General features: G+C 36.1%; 1 protein-coding gene across 12 annotated transcripts in view; it reads right to left on the bottom strand.

The window, feature by feature from the left end:
- Nucleotides 1–15205, bottom strand: part of CFAP20DC (CFAP20 domain containing) — a 206738-nt gene that overhangs the window by 42404 nt on the left and 149129 nt on the right. For all 12 annotated transcript variants that reach the window (XR_004312087.1, XR_004312091.1, XR_004312089.1 and 9 more), the window contains 2 exons: nucleotides 13298–13501; nucleotides 4977–5038 (listed from right to left, as the gene is read on the bottom strand). Coding sequence is in view for 6 of the 12 variants with exons in the window: in XM_032458170.1 (XP_032314061.1) it covers nucleotides 4977–5038; nucleotides 13298–13501 (266 nt within the window). In the remaining 6 variants the exon portion in view is untranslated. The remainder of the gene's footprint in view (nucleotides 1–4976; nucleotides 5039–13297; nucleotides 13502–15205) is intronic.

Genomic DNA, 15205 nt, shown 5'->3' with positions numbered 1-15205 from the left:
GCCTGCTTGCCTCAGTCAGGCTGGCTGAGCCAGCATGAACTGAGGTCAGTGGTTATTAATCATTTGTCAAAGTCTGCAGGGAATTATCAGATAATTATAGTTATAAGTACATTTATATCACACAAACATGTGGCAAGGCTGCAAAGGATTCAAGCCCTAACACAATCTGCAATGGCATTTTAAAAAACTACAGATAAGTGATAAATCATAAAGGAAACACTTCAGAAAGAAAACCATGCCATTCATGACTGGGCAGTCTAGAATTATTTTCTATGTTGTTTATTTCCATAAATATTTAGAAACCTTACAGAGCCTTTGAGTACTTTCCCTCCACCCCCTAATTTTCCAATAAGTTGTAAAAATAGCAAGTGTAATCGTCATTTGAAATGAAAGACTGGTTATCGACTCCATCCATATCAACAGACAACCAGAATGTAATCACAGCTTACTTTATAAAACCTTTTCCTGAGCAAAAGTATCTCAAGCTGTTCTGAAGAATCTACATAAACACATAAATAGATGTGCCTAAGGAACAGCTCTGAACCCCACCAACCAATAGATGGCACTTTAAAATAAATAACTTAAGGCCGTGAACAGCATCCATTTTGTTCAGTTTGGCAGAATATAAGTTTATATGCTAGGAAACATTTCTCAACATGAATGAACTGTGAAATTGTTTCCTCCTTCCCAACACTCCTCTAAATTGTATTAGATTTTGTTAGCCATTTCTGCATCTTGTCATAGAGGCTGTCAGTGCCCCATGAGACAGTGTGGGTAGATAGACACTGGAGGCAAGGGCCCCAGCATCTGAGATGCTGCCTAAATCTCAGTCAGCATGTTAGGCCAAAATAATGGGAAACGTCACCCCCAAGCCTACCAATGCAAGGGGAAATGGCCTTGTTGCCAGGTCTAGACACACAAGGGAGTGTGATGAGATGAATCATGTGTATTTCAATCCCTAGATTGTAAACTTCTCAGGAAATCATTACCATTGTATCCTACCTCTAACCAGTGTCAAGCGTTGCCCTGTGAGTGCAAGTGAAACCTTTCAATCTGAGGAACACAATGAATGAATATATGAGGTGTTTCAGCTGTTTTCATCCTAAAGCCTACTTTTCAAAACCCAAATGTGCCTGCTTCATGGACTGCATACTATCTTTAATCATCAACACATAAAACTAAGAAGGTAATTATGGTGCATAAATAAAAATCTTTCCAGAATAAAATGTAAATAAAACACTTCAGAGATATTGGTTGTTCTGTTACATTAATAACGTTTATGAAAAATTGACTCTCTAAATATGTACGTATGCAGGTATGAGTATATATAATTTAAAAATATTAGGTTCTTAGGTGTCTGGAGTAGTTGCAGATATTTCATTGAAGCTAGTGTGGCCCCTTCACCTCCCAAAGGGCACCATCATGCTTTCCTTTCAATGGACCTGCAAACACATGTGTCCCCCATCCCCAACATGTTTGCATTACTTTGTTCAGGAAATCAAGAGCCTACTGCTTCTCATGTATTGTTCAGAGCTTCTGCATACCAAACTTTCAATAAGATTCAGGTTGGATGCTTGTTTATGCAAAGGGGTAGACTTAGAGACTTATCTTTTCTTCTTCTTCTTTTTTTTTTTTTTTTTTTAGTATTCATTATCAGTATCTTTCAACTTTAAAGTTTAATTTTAAAGTTCTGTATTTTAGGGTCTAAAACATGGGATAGAGTAATTTTTAAGAAATATAATAAATACAAATCTTAAGAACCATGGCTTTAAATTTTAAGTTAAATTACATGTATTACATGATTCAATTTATCCCATTTTTATAGATGATCTATGCTGACCTCATAATTTTATCATCTTCTTTATTTATGGCTCAATAATGTCTTTCTGCCAATTCTCCAAACTGCTGGATTTATGAGCCAAGAGCCAAGCTGTTTTTGAACAGCTATATAATAATTTTCTAGGAAACTGGTGGATAACCTGATGGAAAATAGGGTTGGTGGCATATTACTTTTTTGCTTTAAAAATAATTGGCTTTTAATTTTATTGTGTAAAAATATAAATACATTTTTCCTAAATGAATGAACACTTACTTTGTTAAGTAAAATATATTGTCTGTTTAGCTGATGAATTTTCTTATATTCTGTCTTTGAGAATCAAATTTTGAAAGGGATATTTAAAATCACATACTGCCACATCTACTTAATTAATTAAGTAATTAAACAATTAATCAATCCAATATTATGAGGTATGTTTTCTATGTAGGGCAGTGTTCCCTTCAATAGTGGAACTGGTTTTACTATGTAATAGCTTATAATGAGTCTCATCAAAGTCACAGAATCATAAATCTGGAAGTGACCTCAGAGAGCTTATAAAATCCAAATCCTTTCCTTTACACATGAGGGTGTTCTTATTGTTAGACGAGGTCTGGACAGGTTGGGAGGCTTGTCTGAGATCATATACGGGGTTAGTAGCAGAAGTAGGATAAAAATTAGGTCCTCTTTCTCCTTTTGTTGAAACAAAATACTTCACTTTCTAACATCACTTTCTGTTACTCTTATTTACTCAGACTACAAGTCCTGACTTTGTTGTTATTAGGACAAAAGTTGGATTTCCAGTTACTTTGAAAGTTTATTCTTATATAGATAAAGTGTTTTTTGGTCAAATCTAGATGGGCTGCAAGATTGCAAGAGACACATATCAAGAGATAACTAAATTGAAGAACGTTTAAATACATTTTTATATATACTAAAATTATAATCTCAATTTTCAACTCCTTATTATTATCTATTGATGATAATGACAATTCCCCCTACTAGATAACATGCAAGAATGACTAGATCAGGCATATGGACCAGGAACACTTAGAAGAAATTATTCATAAAGAACACTTACTCTTCCTATGTCATTAATATTCTGGGCCCCATTAAAAGTCCTATAAACTATGTAGGTGGTCTCCTGATAGCCATGTTAGTTTTATATGGCTTGGTTGGCTCTTCATTGCTGATTGGACCAGAAGTGAATACTTAGCCCAAGCCAGGCCAATTACATTCTCTCTCCTGGAAAGCAGGAATTGGGATTCAGACATAGACTGTCAGCCTCGGCATGTACTTTGAACTGTAATGTGTAAACCCAAGACAGCCATATGTGATAGGAAGCAGAGAAAGCTGGAGCTTAGAGTGAAGAATGGAGCAGACAGGAAAAAGCAGGCGGAGGTGCAGTGAAGATACTGTTTGCCTGCCTCTCAGCTTTCTAGTCCCTAGTTTCAGGTCCCTCCTGAGAACTGGCTGCCCTTGGCTTCCAGAATACAGCCCTATATCCTTACTTAACGAAGCCCTCCCATCTGTCTGTCTCTTTTTGTCTTTCTCCCTTTCTCTTCTCCTTCTCCTCCTCTATCTCTCTCAAAACTAGCTCAGTTGTTTTTGATTATGTGCAATGAGTTTTGATTCAGACACTATTAGATACCACACTCTGGAGCGAGAGCTACAACTCTGTCAGTGTTCTGGTCTATTCCATGGGACGACCCACAGTACAGGTGAGAGAGCTTGATAATGAGATGCATTTAGATAATAAGATGCATTATAATAACTAAGATCCTGTGTGTGGAGCTCAAGACAGACTCATTTTCAATAAATTCCTAGTATCTTAATATATAGTAATAAATTGATATTGACTTATACTGATAAACCAGCCTATTTAGCTATTTTTTTCAGAAAGCCATACAAGATACATGCACCCCAATGTTCACAGCAGAACTATTTACAATAGCCAAGACATGGAAACAACCTAAATGTCCATCGACAGATGACTGGATAAAGAAGTTGTGGAACACGATGGAATACTACTCAGCCAAAAATATAATAAAATAATACCATTTGCAGGCAACATGGATGGACCTAGAGAATGTCATTCTAAGTGAAGTAAGCCAGAAAGAGAAAGAAAAATACCATATGATATCACTCATATGTGGAATTTAAAAAAAAAAGACAAACAAACTTATTTACAAAACAGAAACAGACTCACAGACATAGAAAACAAACTATGGTTACCAGGGGGTAAGGGGGTGGGAAGGGATAAATTGGGAGTTTGAGATTTGCAGATAATAATTAATATATATAAAAAAAGATAAACAAAAAGTTCATACTGTATGGCACAAGGAACTATATTCAATATCTTGTAGTAACTTATGGTGAAAAAGAATATGAAAACGAATATATATATGTTCATGTATGACTGAAGCATTGTGCTATACACCAGAAACTGACACAACATTGAAAACTGACTATACGTCAATAAAAATATATATTAAAAAAAGAAAGTCATACAATACTATATACACTTCAAAACTCATATTCAGATTTACTTGTCTATAATGAGCCTAAAATAATAAGGTTTTTTAATATTGACAAATTACTCATGTCAATGACATTCTAAATAATGAAATAATTTTGAGATTATGAACTTTGAAATTATTAAAAAAGAGAACAGCCATTTGAACTTATATAAGCTATTTTGGTAAATGTAAAGGCACCAGGTAACATAAAGATTTATGCCTAAAATGTACTAAACATCAAATACCTATTAAAACAAAATATTTATGCAAATAGATTAATACTGAATAAATTAATACTTAAAGAGAGCCTGTTATGTGCCAGGAACTGTGCTAAGGATTTTTCACGTATTAGGTCATCTGATCCTCTCCCAAATCCTATGAGGTAATTATCATGCCTAAATTACTTGGACTTAAATGACTTTCTCAAAGTCCCACAGCCAGTAAGAGGCAGAAGTGCTAATTAAACCTAGTTTGACTGTTAACTATGACAGCATAATCTGAATGAGAAAAGTAGACTGAACCAAAACTTCTAAACAGAAGAACTTTGGAAGCTCTTTGGAAGTTTGGAAAATTTCATGAAACCAAGGTAAATGCCCAGTCAATTCCTAAACAATCTTTAAAAAAAAATTATTAATGATTCTTACCGGGGGTTAGAAGGAGAAGGTGGATTCATTTCTTTCTGATAGTGACGACCCTGGTTGACAGGCTGTAAAAGACAAAACATTTGTGAGGCACTATTCAGCATAATGTTCTTTACATATACTTTCACATGCACTCTCATTACATAATTTTTCCTGAGAAACAATCTGCATGAAGGAGCTGGTTTATTTTACAAAGAGTCAAAGGCTGTTTGGGACATCCAGCAAATAACAAAGTGGTGTATGTGAGAAAGCACAGGTTATTTTAATGACCAGTCACTGGACTAGACAGCATCTATCATATAATTAAAGCTCATGTGTGAAATCTTCCTCCTTGTGTGATTTTTATGCTGTTAACATTGGTTGTTGTTTCCAGGACAAAAAAAAAAAAAAAAAAAACAAGATATATTATCGTGGAACTAACGCTGTATAGCAAGTATCAGCAATAACTTGGAGACCTGGAGATATAGAATATATATATTTATATCTCAATGTTACTAAGTTCGTAAGGATAACTTCTGTTTTCTTTAATGGCATTACACATGTGAATCTTAGGTCAAGGTGGTCATTTTCCCTGAGTGTATAATAAAGCCTGAAGCATTAATTAGTTGAACTGAAAAAAGTGATGCCAATACCTAACAAAATGTGAAATCTCAATTTTTCCCTCCCCAAGAAAACTTTTAAGTTATTGTGTTTTTCAAAACATAGCTAAATAACTACATTCCATGAAAGCCTTAAACACTTGCCTCCAATGGAAATTGATGTTTTCCCTCTGTTCTATAAAGGGAGAAAATTCCATTATATCTGATAAAATTCTCTTTTTGAACATCAGCTCAAAGTATTTTTCTTATGTAGTTAACAACCATGTAATTCTAGTATGAAAATCATTTTTAACATTCTCATCTTATTAAAAGTCAGAGTTTGGTATACATTTTTGAATTGCATTTAAAGGGCTTCAGTTACTTCCTTACCCAATGTGGTTGCCATTAAGGTTTTCTCAGCCATAATTTGGCACCACATGCTGCCCCAACCAAAGGAAAGAGTATAGCAATGATGCCTGTACATATAAAGCACATATCCCTTATTTTCCACAGATTCTTTAATGGACCATAAAATATTAATGACATGGGTGATGGGAATTCTTTAAACTGTCTTCCTCTATAAATAATTTCTTGGAAGTGCCCTTTTAATTTAAATCAAACAGCCTGTCTGATAATCACAGTCACTTAGCCTGATTATCGGTGATGCACCATGAATTTAAATGTACTTAGATACTTTGGCAATTGAACCAATACCAACGCATCACCATTTCAGTAATAAGAAAAAACAGCTGGGAGAACAGTGGCAGGAAAAACATGTCATAAGACATATTTGATCTCACTGGAGAAATAAGACTTCCAGCAATTTGCAAGTGAAATTTAGTTCTATGATTTAGGCTTTATTATTTCACAGCAAAAAAGGAATTAGCAAGCAAAGAGCCTAACAGGTTTCCCTGGATCAACTCACAGTGGCGCAGAAATTCTCCTGATAATATATTCATTTCCGTATTTCAACTGTACTCAGGCCTCCAGTGAATGGACCTTCACCTATATACTTTCAGAGGCATTTATGTAACACTCTAAACATCACAGTCTCAATATTCAGGCAAATTCCCATTTTCTTGATTTTACACCATTAATTCTATTTACAGCTGTCCCCAACCCCCTTATTCCAAATGACTTACTCTATCCTCTGGAGAACAGAAATGATTACAGAATCCTGTTTTGTTTGTGACTCAGTTCTCACTTAGATTACATAGACTGGCCCTTCCACATTTGCTCATGTTTATATAAAACAAATCCAATGATACAAGGAGTAAAAAAGGACACTATCAATAAAAGATTCACATTCATAGTGATTTTTAAGTGTTAGAAAACAAACAAACAAAAAAACCAGTGGTAACTGTTTGAAGTAGTAAAGACTGATGACACGAATAAAAGAACGAAAAAATTCAGTTAAAATAATTGCAGGTCAGTGGAACTCAGTCTAAATACTCAATTCCTTTTCTTAATTCTTATTACTGAAAATTAATTACCAAGCTGTCACTCAAAATATTTTATTTAATAACCAACTGAAATTTACTAATAGCAATCATGGCAGAGCATTCTGACTCATACTTGTAACTGCTATAAACTGACTTACAAACCTCAACTGCTAATGACTGTGTTGGGGAGGGACTTAAATCTTGCTTTGGAGTGGGTACCATACTAAATTGGGTGGCTCCAGTCCCCCTTCTCTGTACATGTCCCCTAATTCCATAATCAGACTCATGGGAAGGAAGAGATTATGGTAATGATAAAGATAAAGAGCTCCTTCAAGATATTTCAGTTCCCATTAACTTTGCTTGATGCTTTGAATGGGCAGAGCATTCACTTGGATGAGGTCTTTTTGTTTTACCAGGCCCAAATCAGACTGAATAAAAACATGTCTAATGGTTTCTAAAAGCTCTCTGAAGATGGTGGGCTGGCAGTCAGGGAGATGGAGGGGCTGTCTGAAGCCACATGTTCCCATCTACAAATGGGGTAGATATGTTTCTGTACCTATATGGCAGGAAACCTATTTCTACTATTTCTAGGTAGGTAACATCCCATGAAAGCAGCAGTTAAAAAAGAATAAAATTGATTTTTTGATTTTGGAGGTCACCATATTTAGAGAATTCCATAAAAAGAAGCAAAGGGATAATAATCAGTACCTACAAATAACTAGGACAATAATAATAATAGCAGTAACTGTTATTTATAACACTTACTATGTGTTAAACCCTTGATAGGTATTGTCTCATTTGATCCTCACTCACAGCAATTTTATAAAATAGATAGGATTAACTACTCCATCTAACAGGAAGAAATTCAGACACTGGGTGTTAACCTAAGGTCATGACAGTCAGGAAATAGCAGGGCCAGAATTTGAACCCATACAGTCTGATTTCACAGTTTACCCTCTTAATCAGTAAATTGTAGTGCTTAATCCAGCTTAGGGGTTCATCAAGAGTGGTGAATACCTAAGTTTTTGAATAACAAATATGACAAACTGAGTTCAGTTAATGGCAGGGAAAAAAAAAGTGGTCCTGAGATATATTTATTTGAAATATATAAGACTACCTCTTCACCATAAATTAAATTCATTTGATTTCATCTTATGAAGTGTCATTATATATTTAAAATTAAAGAAAATAAAATTTGCCATATTAAATTTCAGACAACATAAGATATAACAGACAATACTCTAAGAAGGAGAAAAGTTTATTTCATGGGGTGACTTTCATAGTCACTAAACACAGAACAACTTGCACATTTCAATATTTTCTCTTGACAGCACAGATATTACACCAATTCTAATATCAGTTTTTGTATATCACTTCTATAGTGGTATAAAGGACAGCTGCTTATCTGATTTATTGGCAGCTTATAGCACAATCAACTACTTACCTTTTTACTTCAGGAGCATTAAAAGAAAACCCATTATAACCAAAGAGAGCTGAGAAGTTAATGAATCTGTAGATCGTAACAAATTAAGACCTATTAACTATAAAGAGCTTGAAATGCCAATATATTATACATTGGACACACAGCAGCTAGCATTCATCATGTAAAACACTGATATGCTGATGAGCCAAAACATGAAACAGATCCTAGAAATGCAGGACCTTGTCCTTTTGGTGGCGCTGTTGCTATGCACTAGTGTTGGGAAAGCCGTACTCGTGAAATCACTGCGGAGAGAGCACAAGAAGCTTTGCCTTTCCATGATGAAGCTGCTAGGAATTCTGGGGTGAGGGGAAAGAAGTGAAGGCTAAATAAAAGAACAGGAGGTAAGATAATCCTGCCATGTTAAAAGATAAAGGCAATATTTTTCTGTTGTTATGGAAAACCTATGAAAATGGCAAAAATGTTGCAAGGTTAATCAAGACCATAAATAACTAGTCTGAGAACCTTACCATATGCTTGTAATTTTATTAAGTGCATTTTGCCTCGTTTTTCTCCAAATATTATGCTCTGCAGTGTGCCATGTTGATGGATGCATGCGAGGATTTTTTTTTTTAAAGCAAGCTGAGGAGGCTTATGTGCTTGATATTAGGTTACAGGAACTGTTAACTTGAAGGAATGATGGCTTTGGGGCATCTGCTTACAGGGTAGGATGCACATGAGGCATGCTTTTCTTGAATTTGGGTTACAGGTGGGACAGAGAAATAATGAAATATTGAAATAGTGAGTTTATTTGTAAAGCTGTGAAGGGTCAGTCTGGATTCCAATGGTTAAGCTCACATCAAAACAAGCACAACAGAACCTCTGCCCACCGTTAAAGTCCTGAGTGGTCATAAAAAGGGAAAATATCCTAGGAATCTTTTCTGATCATTCAAGTGGCCCTTTGAAGAGCCCTTTGGGGGAGAAGCAGATTGCAGTTAAGAGCAAGCTTATTCTGTTGGGCACGGGGCACATGCATTCTCTGTACTCACTCAATTCCCACCATGCCAACACGAGGAAGGGCCTCTATCATTCCCATTTTATAGGTGATGGTGCCAGCAAACAGTAGAGCTGAGATTTGAGTCCAGGTTGCCTAATGTAAAGTCTAAATTCTTTACATCTTCACATGAAGCAGGTTCCATTAATAGCTATTTCTTTTCCTTAAAAAGAAACCACCATCACCACCACCACCAGACACAAACACACATATACACAGACATACACACACACACACACCACCCTCAAGACATGGTTTTATGTTCTTGCCAATCAAAATCCCTCACCAAAATAAAATTCACTTAAGAATCCATTAAACCAACTCCTAGCTCTTTTCCTAAGTCTGCCTAGAGCCCATTTTCGAATAAATCTCACGAGGGCTACTCCTAATACAACCCTCCAAAATTGATTACTTGTAGCCTGGTTTCCACAGAAGTTGTAAAGTATTGTTTTAATTGAATTTGGTTCTAAGTTAGAAACTTTGAAAAATTTGTCTGTCAAAGGCCAATGGATTTCTCAGTAGGCTAGACTTATTTAGCAAGAGATGCCTACAAAAGCCAATTTGGTATGAGAAATATGGTTACATTTGATTACTCTTTTAAATGACTAATTTATTATATCTAAACACCTTTTAAACAGTACATATTACTCTGAACTGTATAGATGCTGAGGAAAGCAGAGAAATCAAAGCTTATAGTAAACATAATAGATTTTGCTAAAGACTCTTCATTTTACTCTGCCTAAGCTTCCTGGTTTGACTGCACCTTGTATGAAGTCATTAGGTAAAGATGCTAAACTGAATGTGATCTGCCTAAACTACTCCTTTTAAAACTACTGGTTACAAAGCCTTGCCCTCAAGGGAGATTTTTCCTTTGTGTGTATATTTAACACCCATTTATCAAATCTTGAATGTAAAATATTACCTGCATTATTCAGGATTTATTTAAGCAAAGCACAGCTAATGTTTACTTTGGAATTCTGATGAAGCTATCTTATTTTAGAGTAAAAAAGGAATCTTTTAATACTATTAATCAATTTACTCAGCCAACAAGTAATAACCAGCAGTGATTGAGTGTGACCTCCTGCCAGGCTATGTGCTCAGCGTAGTCCTGTCTTCAAAGAGCTCACAACCAGGACTCGAGGCCATTGATGATAATGGTCACCTGCATGTCAAACTAAATAGGGGCTGGGGCATTATGAAAGGGCTTTTTGCAGGAAAGAAGTAAGATCAGATCTGGGCTTTAGAAAGATCACTAGTGTGAGTAACAATGGTGATAACAATGACAACTAACCTTAATTTATTAAGTGCTTATTATGTCTCAGATACAGGGTCAAGTGCTTTACAAGGCCACAGTTTGAATTTGAACCTCGGTAACTTGACTTAAGAGCAGATGCTCTTAACCATCAGGCTATGGTGCTTGGACTAGAGGTACCTTGGTATTAGGAAATTGTTGAAGGAATTTAGATAAAAACTAGTGCCAAACTACAGCATTAGATAGAAAGGGTTAAAAGGTAAAAAGGAGAGAGGATTCTCAGGATTTGGAAACCAATTGGGTGTGGGGAAAGAAAGAGTGGGAGAAGTGGAGATGTCTTCCAAATTTTTGGTTTGAGTGTCAGCATGGATGATGCTGCCATCACTGAGATACAAGAAATGCAGGATATCAGTGTGACAAAGTTATGTCTTCTTTCATTTCTTCTTTTTCATTGCCCCTGTACAACTTCTAAAGAGAAAGTCATGAGCTCTCAGAAGACCAAAGTGGTTCTTATAAATTGCTCTATTTAAACCCCATGTGAGTATCAAGACGCAGAGTTCATTAAGGAATGCAATTTTCCATTTGGTGATAGTTCCAATATTGAAATAGACTAAATTTGATGCAATAATAAACATATCTGATGAATACCAAAGGTGGGCTTTTCAATTATACTCTCTCTAAAAAAAACACTGGTTTTCAATTTCTCATTTGGTCAAATAGAGGAGTTATTAAGTTCATTATCAATGGTTATTTTTGGCTATGTACTTTTAGAGCGAAGTAGTTGTCATGCATGAGGACTTCAGTCCTCGCTAGAACAGGACAGTGATGAGAACACGGTATCCAGGGCAACCAGGAGTTCAGCCTTTCCAGTCCATAAATAATCATTTCTTAGTTTGCCCTTTGTAATGCTGGTCTCCGAGCTACAACATGACAGAATGAGCTTGCTCAGGAGGCTACTGTTCTCTTTTTTACTTTTGGTTTAAATGATTGCTGAGGAATATTTTATAAGAAAGGCAATATTCCAGTTCCATGTCAACTGCATTGGCAAAAATCTGCAACTTACTCTTATATTCTTAGCTCTGGCTACAAAGATACTCTGAGTAACCACCACACTGGGGTATTTTTGCTAGGTAGGTAGATACAGTTTGGCACCAAGTCTGTTCTGCATACTTGATCATTCAGTTTAATGAAAGCACAGTTAAGTAAAGCAAGAGAAACCTGGAGGGTAGGCAAGGTGAGAATAAAGACCACCAAGGAAAAATGAACATACCTGCCACCCTTTACCCGACCTCCTTAGGGCCAGTTTGAATTCCTTCTCCACGAAGACTAGTAAATTCTCTCCAGAGCAGAAATCTCAACTTTGGCTGGGTATCAGGGGCATTCATTTGACAATAAAGTCACATACTAAGAAGTTACCAGATCATGGTGGTTAAAAGCTCAGACTTAAGAGTCATGCCAACCCAGCTCTGAATCACTTTATTCAAGAGCCTCAATTTTTCATCTGTAAATCGTAACTCAATAGTGCTTACCACATAGGATAGCAGTAAGAAGTAAGTTAGAAAACACATGGCCTAGTGCAAGGCCTCTGAGATTTCTAAAATCTACAAAAATGTTGGAGACCTGGAAAAAACTGACTTTAAAATAGAAAAAGAAAGCTGCAAAATTAATAAGTATTTAATAAAATACTTAAAATACAACTTACCATTGTCAACTACACTTAAACTCAACCTTTATGTAATTTTACACAAGCAAGAATCAAAGTTGCACAATTTTATATTTCCTTTCAAAAACCATACAGTAAAAACTTTATATTTACTGTTGGATGAAAGTATACTTTAATATGTTTGAGCTGATGTTGAATGTAACCTTATAAGTAAATGTTCCTTGGGCCTATGGAGATCTTAAAATGTGTCTAGGTGTTTAAAGAGATGGTAGCTCTAATTACCATTATTATAACAATGATTTTATTATTCTGCCTCATGACATTTCTTACGTTGTAGAAGACCGTTCTGGGGATATTTCTGCTCTGTCTTTCCAATAACCATAGATCCTTGAGGAAAGTAGGGAGTGAGTCAAAACACTGGGCTCTGCTCTGGGCTCCACCACTGACCAGGTATGGAACCTTGGGCCTAGGGTTTAGTTTCTTCACCTGAAAAACAGGAAGACTGACCTGCCCAGCTCCTCTGCTGGTCTACAGTGAGAATGAATGGGCCATACTTAAAAGTGCTTTAACTGCATAAATACATGGGAAAATGTAAGCCACTGAAGCATCAGCAGCATCTATCATGGCCCTTAGACACAGGGAGGAGTCAGCAAACATCTGGTAACTTCTCCAGAAGATTCTTGTCTGCCTTTCTATCCAAGAAATATGTCGTATATCTTCCTTTTTGTTCATTCATTTAACTGATATTTAATTAACAAATATTGAGCCCCTTCCACATGCCAGTGCTTGTGCTAGACGCTGTTTTCATTTGGCCCTAGTTTTCCAGGGCAAGGCTGTGTTTTGTTATAAAGAAGTTTGCTCCTTGTTCCCTGTTTAAGGCAATAAACAAAAATAAATGCAAAGCCTCGGACTCACAGGTGGCAGGCAAGAGTTCCAGGTGGTTGTGTCATCACTGCTGGTGCTTATGCTGACATTACAGTTGTCGACCTGGGATGCGCTCAGGCCATGGGAAGCCCCAGCGTCCTCCAGCTCTTCATTCTGTTGCCGCCGTAGGCTTGCCAGCATTTGCAACTCAGATTCACTCATCTGGCTGGGCTGATAGTTTCTCCAATCATATTCCTGACCAAGAGAGAAGAGAGTAACAGAACAAACGGTCACTTGGCCTTTTTTAATTTTATGGGCTAACAATAAATACTATTTCACACCCTTAACCCCTTCAGTCGCTCCCCATTGACAGAAGCCCATATGCCTTTATATGGTGCCTGCCCTACCTGCCTCACCTCGTCTTTTTCCTTCTGACACGTCAGCCACAATCCTTCATTCAGGTCTCAGAAGCATCCAACTCATATTTGCCTTAGTGTCCGTGTTCCACATGCTAATTCCTTGGTGCCCTTTAGGGACTAAATTATGTGTTACTTCCTCAGGGAAGCTTTTTTCTGACAACCCAAAACTGGGTCAGTTCCTCCACATCATGTGCTCTCATAGAATCTTAAAGTGTTCATTTTTAGCCCTATCACAACTGCAGTCACGTAGTTGGTTTTGGAGTCCACAGGTAGTCTGTGAATGCTACAAAAGCAAGCACCATGACTGTCTTACTTCCATTGTATTTCCCACATCTGGAGTCCAGCCAGTATTTGAGGACTGACTTAACAAAAATTCAAAGCAATTTTTTAAAAAAAGAGAAATCACTTTCCATAAAAAGTCCAGTTTACAAGAAAACTGATGAATTTCATCACTATGAATGTTATGATCGAATACATTTAACTCACAGTAAGATGGAAAATGACCAATGCTGTTAAAAATCATCAAATAAAATATGAACTTAAGATGGGAACATGTAAGGTTTGAAAACCAGGACACCTCACAGCTACCATAAATACTTATATTGACATAGACTTCACCATATATGTAATCTGTCAATACTGCTACTACTACAAATCTTTAGAGGCTAATATAAATATTATTCCAATGTATTGGTATGGTGTATAGAATTTTCAAAATCTTTCCTTTCCCTCTAGCCTAAACCAAATTTGGTAGCTAAAGTTAATTTCAACATTGCAAAAATGTTAGTACCACAAATGAATGAGCAGTGTGATTTACATCCAGGACTGGTATATAACTTAAAACAATCTTGAAATACCTTTGTACATATGGGAACACTGGTTGTGCTCAAAAAACTTTTTTCCGTAACACACCAGAATTTTTAAGATACTCAAATCTCTACTCATTTTTCTTGGAAGACCCTTTGAGAAAGCTACTGCCTTCTTTTCTGCCTCAAAGGGATGTAAAAATTCAAGAAAATATAATTTTGAAAAAAAAATCTTGGCATTTCTATGACATTAAAAGCTTTTTAATAAAGCATTATCATCATTATCATAATTTGGGGGTGATGAAAGCTTGTGATCTAATAATGTGATGTGGAGATTTTTCTGGAAAGTGGCCAGTGGAAACTCACTTAAATTCTTACAGTTCATGGCTCCAGCAGCTTGGCACCCTGAGAAGTCATGCCATCTTTAATATGAGATTTCATGAGTATTTAATAGGCTTTGAGAGTTCTTATGACAAAACAGATACCGTAAGAAGATGACAAAATTCATATCCCAAAGAAAAACACTGAAACAAAGGAAAATAGAAATAATTCAAATTCCAAAGAAATAGGGGAGCAATAAACACTGTCATTAGAGAAAGATAAATCAACACGACAATGAGATACCATTCACATCCACTAGGATTGCTGTGATACAAAAGATAGACAGTAACAAGTGTTGGTAAGGATGTGGAGAGATTGAAATCCTCATATACTGCTGGTGAGAATGTAAAATG

Source organism: Camelus ferus, chromosome 17 (assembly GCF_009834535.1).
Source record: "Camelus ferus isolate YT-003-E chromosome 17, BCGSAC_Cfer_1.0, whole genome shotgun sequence".
Taxonomy (NCBI): Eukaryota; Metazoa; Chordata; class Mammalia; order Artiodactyla; family Camelidae; genus Camelus; species Camelus ferus.
Note: the sequence above shows the minus strand (reverse complement) of the source record. Positions and strands in the feature narration are given on the sequence as shown.